Consider the following 10,166-nt stretch of genomic DNA (forward strand, 5'->3'; position numbering starts at 1 on the left):
CCGAAGCCCCGCGGTCAAAATCCAAACCCCCAACAAACTCTCCAATCCCAGAAGAAAGCAAACAACTGTGGAGAGAAGAATGGGGAAGGACAAAGAGAAGGGAAATCAGAGGGAGAGACAGAGGAGCTACCGCAAGAAATGGGAGAAGAGAGGAGATAGAAGGAAAACAAAAGAAGGGAAAAAAAAAATAACTTCAGCCACACAGATGGGAGAAGAAAGAGAAGAAGGAGACGGAAAGTGTGAGAGAAGGGAGAGAGAAGGGAGGAAAGAGAAGGGAGGAAGAGAGGAAGAGAGGAAGGAGACGGAGAGTGTAAGACGGGTTATTACATGTTGTTTTAAATCTGCACCATAGAAATAATCAAACGGTTGAAAACGAAACTCCGTAACAAGTTCGCATTTTGATAGCCCGTAATGAAGAACCTCCAGCTTTTACATAGATGTGGACGTAACTGTTCCTATTGTTTTTTTTTTTTTTTGAGGAAAGAAAGGTGATATGTTGCATTTATAATTCAGACCTCACAAAGGTCAATACAAGTACAACTAATCATATAAAGTTAATACATATATAGAACCACATTAATCATAAAAATGATTCATTCAAATACGGAATAGTCTACCAACAACAAGAAGCACAAAAGGTTTAAAAAAGAAAGATTGTACCATTTCACTTTAAATTGAACATTCATCACTTTTTAGTCATAGACAGTCACAACTAGGGTTTGTGCAATTGAATTGAAAAATTGACCAAACCAAATCGATCAGCTTGATTTGATTTGATTTGATTTGATTTTTTAAAAGAATTTTAGTGGGAAACTAAACCGAATCTGCTTCTGATTTGTTGATCGCAAATATCCAAACCACCAATTCATCTTAATCAAACTAATGCTTTTAAAATGCTAAATATTAGCAAGCCAACCAAAACCGATGAGCCTGTTTTGATTAGATTTTTATAAAATAAATTTGTAACCGAATTGGCCTCGAGTTCGCAATTCATAATTATCTGACCATCGGTTCATCGGAACCAAATTGATGCTTTTAAAATGCTAAATATTAGTAGAAGTTAGAGGCATGAGGACTCAAGCCCCTCACCTCTAGCTTATAATGCCAACGCCATAACACTTTATTAAGAAGCCTAATTGTGTTATTATTGTATAAAAAAAATATTTAAGAGCTCACATCTTCTCTCTCCTCCATCTTCGTCTCATGTTTACTCTCTCTTTCTTCCTTGTTCTTTGTCTCTGGTTTCTTGGTGAAATCAACAGAATTGAGCTGATTTCTCAATAAACCGACTCTTTCAATTGAAGTGATTATTGGCTTGGCGTTGATTCTAAAAAAAAGCAAATTCATGCAGTTTTTGCCATTTAAATGTGATTCGGTTGGGTTGCCCAACCCTAGCCGCATATGCATGAGAAGCCGCATATGTAGTGAAACAATAATAATATATGTAGGTAATTTTCATTACATTAAAATTGATAAAAGTGACAAAAGAAAATTGAACTAAGTTATGAATTTTTGTTTTCTTTTTTTGAGAAAGTGACAAGAACATTCGAGACTCAAAATTCGTGACAAAAGAAGAATCAGAGTCTCCAAATCCAAACTACGAAGGAAAGGCCTCATGTTCCCGTGTTGGTTCCGCGTTGGCGTCGTACCGTAGATAATGTGCCGGAATTACTTGTCCGTGCAAGCCAACACTCAACTCAACTCAACTCAACTAGGTTCTAGTTCTAGAGGGGGGGTGAAGGTGGGTCCCAAAGCCGCGCAGTGCCTAGTTGTCATCTTTGTTTGAGAACTCTCCAACCCAAAAGGATGGCAAAGTCTCATACTTTTTTTCATTTTTTCTTCTTCTTATTAAATTTTCAACAAATAAAAAGACAAAAACTCGGTTATTGTTGTTTGTTTTGTTTCTGTTTGAGTGGAAATGATGACGCTTTCCCTTGAGTGAGGCCTTTGTGAATTATGGTAGTTTGTCCTTCCTCTTCAATTTCTCTTCATTTTCCTTTCCATCGTCAACAAGGTCACAACAACAAATAGGAACTGCGATGAGGAAAGAGAAAAGGAAACCACTTCTACTTCACCTCCGCTACTCCTAGCAAGTTTTCACCATCACCAACCTCCCCCCAATCCAAACATTTCTCTCTCTCTCTCTCTCTCTCTCATCTGATATCGCTTTTCCTTTTATTCCGTATAGAGAGCCAGCCAGTCCATGCTCTATATGTTCCATCCAATCCCACCACTAGCACCGACCTAGCCCCTCCTCATGGCCCATCTGGGGCTTTTCTTCTCTTTTTAAACCAACTTTCTTTTTCTTCATAATTTTCTTCCCTTTTTATTACGTTTCTTATTAGGTTTATTGGGGGTTTAATTTAATCAAATCACTGAGTGCCTCCTTATTTATTTCCTGCCAAAATTGACCATCCCCTGTTCCCTCGAATCTCCTACAAACATTCAATGGATCCCCAGTATATCTCCCACCAAATCTAGGGTTTTTGCTAGGGTTTTTCTTTTCACTATTGCCTTCCTCTCTCTATTGGGTCGGCTTTACCATCTCCTACTACTATCAACTCTACTAGCCTCTCTATTTCTGTCTTCTTTTCTCCTCTTTCTTTCCTTTCCGAGTCTTCCTCTGCCGCTATCTGGCTATCTGGGTTCTACTCTGTTTGGCTAAAAACAACTGTCATTCATGGCGTATCAGAGTTCTGGGTCGAGTTCCAGTTCCGGCCCATCTGGGTTCCAGTTCCTGAATTCCCCTTTTGGTGACACTACCTACACCAAGGTCTTTGTTGGGGGGCTCGCATGGGAGACTCACAGCGACACCATGCGCCGCTATTTCGAGCAGTTCGGAGAGATTCTCGAGGCCGTTGTTATTTCCGATAAGAACACAGGCCGATCCAAAGGCTATGGCTTTGTGAGTATTTATTATTGTTTTCAGTTTTTGGGTTTGTATGATTTTTCATTTTCATTCATATTTTCTAAATGAATATGAGTTTGAGTTAGCTGCGAAGCACATGCAATCTAATCACCTTTTGTATGAAGAATCAAGGATGTGTTCTGTCTGACTTTAGAAATGACTTGGTTTCTGTTTGTATTTACATGGAGGGTTTAGGTGACTTTCCGAGAACCGGAGGCTGCTGCACGAGCCTGCGCCGATCCAACTCCAGTTATCGATGGCAGGCGGGCAAATTGTAATCTGGCTTCACTCAGGCGGCCGAGGCCACCTATGCATTATGGTATGGTTTCCCAGTCTGTTGGATGGATAACTATCCTAAAGTTCCCGCTTTGTAGTTTCCCATTTCTTGCTCAGTTGAAACTTCATTGTGTTGGGTGATGATTGTATTTGCGCTATTTGTTTTAAGCAGAAAAATCCTCCACGGATTTGAAGAAAATAGAACTATGCTCATGAGTGATTCCATCATTTCACTTCTAACTGTTATTTTTGTACATATTAGCCTAGCCTTTCTCCAAGTACTGAAATTTGCTTATTGTACTTTGCATTTTTTACTTGCAGGGCGCCCGAGGCCAGCTGCTCCATACATTGGAAGCATGCAAGCTACCCGAGGGGCTTACATTGGAGGATATGGCTACCAGCAACCTGTTCCTTACAACTATCAACAAGGGCTAATGTATCCTAATTATGGGTGAGTTGTGCATTTAAAGCTTGTTTTGAATTGTATAATCTCTAAACTACGATACAGAGTCTTCTCAGGTTAATTGGGTTTAAAATATCAAATCAATCTAATAATTGTTGAGAGAATATTATGTTATTGGAATGATTCAAAGTTGGAGTACGTACTGCTCTGGGCCATTCATTGATACTTAAATATTATTGCTATGCTGACAAGTTTCTTCTTTTACCATTTTAATAAGTTTGCTCAAATTTCTTGTTCGGTAAATCAAGGAAAATATACTTTGAGTCGATGATGAGATATTTTCAGCATCTACATCAAGTAGAAGTCTTTTGTGTTTTGTTTTGTTTTGTTTAAATGTACATTTCTCTCGTTTTAGCATGGCATTTCTCATATGTGCTTATGTGCCTTTAAAACCACTATATGTGTAGGATTATGTGGTAGGCACATAGTTAACTTTTCTTGATTTTTTAAGTGTACGTTTCTTTCATCTAAGCATGTCAGTTCCCACATGTGCTTATGTTTTTTGTGAGCCACTACTGTTCTCTTTATAAGATTTGATGATGCCACAGAGTTCTGTTTAATTGTGTACTATTAGCTGACTGGTATATATGTTTTCATTGTTTGATATTAATTGGGTTGATCATGGAATGATTAGTGACATCTGAGTTATTTTGGGTACATCTTTTTTTAGCAACTATTCTCTCTTCCATGCTTTCTTGTGTGGCATGTGACAATTACAGCATGCAATGCCATTCATTAATAGATATTCTTAGTCATTCCCTTAGTAATCAGGGTTCGTTTGTCTAGACTAAGATGGTGTGATTGGTAAATGCAGGAAATGGAAGTGGTAGTTGCGGAGGATATGTAGATTAATATTTATTGAACAGGCAAGACTTAGGATTGGTGGCTTTAATGAGGACCAAGAATTGTGTTTCCTAGTCTTCCCATTTAATTGATTGATCTCATACATGAGTTTGCTCATTCAGTGTGCAGGAGCACTTCAGCCTGTAGTTTAGCCCGAAACCTTGGTCCTTGTATTGTAATGGATTTGTAGTGGTGTCTTATGTTGTGTAATGCAGTGTCATGTGTATAATTTTATTTTCATTTTGATGATGGACATTTGCTCATCTATGTTCTGTCTATAGAAATTTCTAAAATTTAAACTTGTAATGGTTGTTTTGTATATGCAGGTTTGCAACTTATGGACCTGAATACACTTATTCACAGGTCAGTAATGTTCTTAAGTGGCAGCACAATTGTGACTGTATTTTCTTTGGATTTATGAATGAGGATATTATGTTGTTGTATGTGCTGACTTGCTCCCAAAATTTTGTCATTTCTTTGGTAGGGTGTTTACAACCCCTATGCGGGTCAGCAATATCTTCAGATGTATGGAGTTCCAGGGACGGTTAATGCTGCTCTTTATCCTTATGGACAACTAGGTCAAACAGTACCTGGTGGTCAGGGTTATCCTACAGTTCATGGATATGCAATGCCTGCTCAGCAGATAGTCCAATTTGGTGGACCCAGTGTTAATGCAGTTACAACTGCCCCAGTGCCTCCAGTTCAAGCACCATATCCTACAGGTACATTTATGTCCTGAAATTTTTCTTTAAACCTTCAATATAATGTTAGTGGAGTTTTGTGCCACCAACATGCACCTATTTTAGAGCTCATACTTTGTGACATTAAAAAAATCTGAGGCTTGACCACTCTGGCTTGATCACACTACCTAAAATGATGGCAGATCATGATAGATTGTAGTTCTTTTTTATGCCCATTTTTATTTGTCCTATATGGCTCAGCCTGTCTACAGTAAAACATAACAGAATGATTTGTTTATTTATCGAGGAAAGATTAAATTCAATACTAGCGAGGAAAGGGGCTGCATTTTTTCTTCCTAAACACAGATACTGAAAGTCTTAGATTTCTGTCCTTTTAAGTTTATAGAATAGAGATAGAATATGGAAGAACAGAAACTTAGCAAATGTAAAGCAGTCTTTGAAGTATCCTGCTGGAGACATAAAGACAGCTAGATAGATTTTTCATCTAGATCAATACACCATGTAGTATGTAGGTAAACCTAACTGGAAAAGTGCTGTGATTTTTTATCAGGTATGGTAGCAAGTGTTGCGGCACAACCACATTTTATAGTTTCTGCTCCCCAATATATGCAGGGTAGTGGTTCTGAGCAAACAGCTGGGTGAGGGGTTGATTGAGGTTAGTCCCACATCAGGGTAGAATTTTGTTCAGTCAGTTCTATATCTATTTCTCAGAGAAAAACAAAAGAAAGAAAAAGGCATCTACCTGCCACTAGTATGGTATAATGCTCTGAGGTTTTCTTAATATTGTTGCAGGTATCCTTAGATTGCAGCAGGACTAAGAGCAGCAGAACTGCTACTTAAGTGGCGGGCTTCAGATCTAGCCTTGCAAATTTTATTTTGCATTCTAGAGGTAAATTTTTCATCTTCTTTACATGTGTAAGGTTAAGCAAGAGCTCTGTAAATTCTGATTATACAGACTTTTTCTGGAAAGAGTAAGGCAAGTTGAATTAATAATATTCTCAGGATACCTTTGATGGCCAACTGATGATCATGCGGTTTCATGGTCTAGGTTGGAGATAAGTGTCCAAATCAATTTAATGGAATGATTACTAGATTGTTGTTGTAGTATTAATTAATTTGTAACCTATATGCAAATGTTTGTGGTTTTCCATAGCCATTAGTAGCCCTCCTGTTCTTCACCTAATAAGATTCTACACTGTTGTATAGCTAGATATGAAATTGCTCTTCTAGTGCTTACTCAATGATTGTAAATAATAAAGATAGTGATTCTTGTTGGAGCATTTTGTTTGTATACTAGATTTCATTACCCAACTCTTAAGCGTGAATTATTTTTCACCGGTTTGAATTTGTGTTGTTGATCTGGATGTGTTTTCAGTCTGATTATGATTTATGATTGCAAGCCCTGGCATCCCAAGGTTTACTTCTTTCTAGATTTATGCCTCGGTCTTATACAATTCATTTTTCCACAGGTCATTCATAGTCATGCTCACCAGAGAAAACAGATGTCTGAGTCGCTCCAGATGGCAGAGAAGGATGGAGGAAACCTGCTGCTCTTCGTTGTAGGACGTTTATCCTTGGTGCATCTAAACCGTTTTACTTCCGTTACTCAAGAAAAGTGGCGGGGGGTGTCATGGATTGGAGGGTGTTGGAATCGGGTTTCTAGCAGCCATACAGGAATAAAAAAAACTCTGTAAAAAGTCATGTTAGAATCAACATATGATTCTTTTATATAGTCTTGTCCCAACATTTTGGGTGTATATTCTCTGGTGTCGTGTGTTGGTTGGTCCATATTTCTAATGTGGTTCAAGTGTTGTGCATAATAGTGCTAGGATTTCCATTGAAAACTAAAGCGCCAGTAGTTTATATAATTTCGAGTGCCTGGCTTCACAAGGAGAGAAGCATCAGGTGTATTCTATTTCTTTGGAAAGAAGAATTTTTGTGTACTGATATAGTAAAACTTGTCTCGTCTATTGATATTGATCCTTCTGATTTGAAGGATGTGGAGTTTATTAGTCAGTGGAAAGATTTCTCCCCTTTGTTCTGTTTCCATCTGAAACTATATGGCTGATGTTGATATTTACAAGTGCTACTTGAGAAAATGCAATGTTTTGACAACCAAGTCCAACAAAGACAAGCTAAGTGGACTCACTCTTCATGAGGCACATGCATTCAGCTGTTGGGACATGAAGGGGCAACTAACGTGTTGCTTTATGCATGTATTTTTACCACTTGATCTTGTGTTGGATTAAGGGCTAACGAGTAGGATAGTGGACAAGAGGCTTGTAGCTCAATTGATTAAGAACATTTATTCTTAGCACAGCTGCATAGATGTCCACTCATGGTAGTTGAAAAGTTTATATTTATTTATTTTTTAATATAAGCTATAGTCTATACTAGGAGGGGACTCGAACTTGGGTGGAAGGGGGTGAGTTCATTGTCTTTCTTTTTCTTTTGGATATAAGCTATAGTCAATACGAGGAGGGCACTCTAACTTGGGTGGAAGGGGGTGAGTTCACTGTCCTCACCAACTGAGGGACTCGAATTTGGGAATGTTCTGAGAGTTTTTTTTTTTGGACCAAATGTTCTGAAAAAGTTTGAAGTGGTGCGTTAAGTAGAAAAGAAAAGAGGATGACAAGGAACAGAAAATTCATTTATGCCAATCGGATTTGGCTTTTCGTCCTAAAGCTAAGGGTGGTTTGGGATTTAAGAGAACAACTACTATGAATCAAGCTCTCTTGGCTAAAACTGGTTGTCACCTCCATCGTGTAAGGACCAAGGGGTATGGGCAAATATTTTTTAGAGTAAATATTTTAAAAAAACCAGTCCATAATGGATCCTTCCTTAAAAGAAAAACAAGGGTGTTCTACTACTTGAAGGGGGATTCTGTATGGGGCAAAGCTTCTTAGGCAAGGTGTGATACGGAGAGTGGGCAAAGGTGATATGATCAAGTTCTGGAAGGATCACTGGGTCACTGAGGAGCCCTTGTTACATCAAGAGGGTGTATTGAGTTCTCATGATTTGGAATGTACGCTTTGTGGAAGATGGTTGGTGGGACATTGACAAGCTTCGTGATGCTCTTACTGATGAGCTTGTCCAGAAAGTGATTGGTACACCTATTGGGTGTTTAATAGCAATTTGCAAGACATTCAAATTTATCGACCTGCGGCAAATGGGATGTTTACTGTTAAAACTGCTTATGAGTTGTTGGTTGCTAGGCATGGCTGGAGCGACCCCCTCTGGGAGCATCTTTGGAGGTTGAAAGTTCCCCCTAAACTAAAGTTCTTATGGTTGGTTTGCTATGGGAAAATTCTTTCTAATGAGCATAGGTATAAAAGACAACTTTCTTTTGATCCCTCCTGCAGCATTTGTGGTGGTAGTTCAGAGACGGTTCTTCATATCCTAAGAGAGTGCCCACAAGCTAAAGAGGTATGGAGAGCTATTTTGCTTCTTTTGCAAGTCCCTCATTTCTTCCAGCATGATTTGCAGCCTTGGTTATCCTGCAATATCATTAATAAGAACAAAGGTTGTGCAATTTTTGGTTTTACCTGTTGGTATATTTGGAAGTGGAGAAATCATTGTGTTTTTAATAGTGAGGAGTCTCTACCTTATTGCCCCCAAAATACTATTTTGAAAGCTGCTAAGTAGGGGTGGGCATGATATGGTATGGTACGGTACTGAGCTCGTACCGCTACCGATACCGGAAATTAAAATCGGTATGGGATTATCGTTTGCCAAAGTTGGTACCGTACTATACCGTGCCAAATCGGTATCGGTACCATTTCAATACCAAATGACACAACTAAAAAATAAATCAATTCAATATTCAACATATTCATTAACCAAAATAAGTGGCATGCTTGGTTTATTTTTACATAAAGATTCTTGTTCTTATCTATAAACTTTGTCATAATACTCCTAATTTAAGTCCAATGTCGCTTGAGCAATTCATAAAACACACAAACCATAAAAGATGATGATGTTCATAAAACAGACATCTTATAATCAATTGCATAATTATAGAACCACAAAACAGACAAACCATAAAACAGACATCTTATAATCAATTGCCACTTTTTTTTTCTTTCTTAATCGCCCCCACCAGTCAATACTCAATTACTAGCATTTTAGTTCTCAGTAGAAATACATGACCACAAAACAGACAAACCATAATTGTAGAATCACAAAACCATAATTCGGTATGGTATCGAATATCTCTCCATTCCAAATAAAATGATATAAAATCGGTATGATGCGGTATAGTTAGTGTACGATTTCGGTATTTCGGTTTAGATGCCTACAGTGCTAAGGAGTTGTTATTGCATGCTTATGTGTCTCAACCTCAAAAACTGAAAGTGTTGGTTTCTCTTGCTTGGGTTCCACCTGATGTGGGATGGTTCAAACTGAATGTGGATGGCTCTCGGAGATTTTCTAGCGGCACTATTGGGACTGGAGGGGTACTTCGTAACTGTAACGGGGATTGGGTTGAAGGCTTTACTGCTAGTTTGGGTCAAGGGCAGGTTTTGGATGCTGAAATTTGGGGTTTATTCTTTGGTCTGAAGTTAGCAGTGGCTTGCAACATCTCTCGTCTATCTGTGGAGATGGACTATGCTTTAGTGGTGCAGCTCATACAAATGACTGATCCCATTCTTTTCCATCCTCTAACTGGCGTAATTATGGACTGCAGCATGTGATGGCCCAAATTGGTCAGTGTCGGCTTCATCATATTTACTGTAAGAAAAATTGTGTTGCATATTACTTGGCTTATGGAAGCTTCAATAGAGTTCTATGCTTCTGAATTTATGATGTTGCTCGTAGTTGGTTAGCTTCCTTATTAGCTGATGATGTGTTAGGGTGGGGTGCCAGTCTTGAACCCGTTTGATTTGTAGTCTGAGTTTGTATAGTTTGCTTTTGGAGTGTTAACCATCTTTTTCATCCCAAAAAAAAATAATAATAAAAAACTATTTAAAAAAAAAAC

General features: G+C 38.3%; 1 protein-coding gene across 5 annotated transcripts; it reads left to right on the forward strand.

Annotated features, from left to right (window-relative positions):
• The first annotated feature begins 1,979 nt into the window (after positions 1–1,979).
• Positions 1,980–7,207, forward strand: LOC103336628 (RNA-binding (RRM/RBD/RNP motifs) family protein). 5 transcript variants are annotated; one of them, XM_008239694.3, is made up of 8 exons: positions 1,980–2,905; positions 3,104–3,227; positions 3,506–3,635; positions 4,817–4,853; positions 4,975–5,212; positions 5,742–5,846; positions 5,984–6,080; positions 6,661–7,207. In XM_008239694.3, exons 1-6 carry the CDS (start codon positions 2,681–2,683, stop codon positions 5,831–5,833), a joined length of 846 nt encoding a protein of 281 aa, XP_008237916.1. In that variant the 5' UTR covers positions 1,980–2,680; the 3' UTR covers positions 5,834–5,846; positions 5,984–6,080; positions 6,661–7,207. The 5 variants fall into 5 exon arrangements, with proteins under 5 accessions (XP_008237916.1, XP_088897268.1, XP_088897265.1 ...); XM_089041142.1 differs by having other exon boundaries at positions 5,804–5,846; XM_089041139.1 differs by lacking the exon at positions 6,661–7,207 and adding an exon at positions 6,194–6,217.
• The last annotated feature ends 2,959 nt before the right edge of the window (positions 7,208–10,166 follow it).

Source organism: Prunus mume, linkage group LG7, assembly GCF_029339155.1.
Source record: "Prunus mume cultivar Tortuosa linkage group LG7, ASM2933915v1, whole genome shotgun sequence".
Classification (NCBI taxonomy): Eukaryota; Viridiplantae; Streptophyta; class Magnoliopsida; order Rosales; family Rosaceae; genus Prunus; species Prunus mume.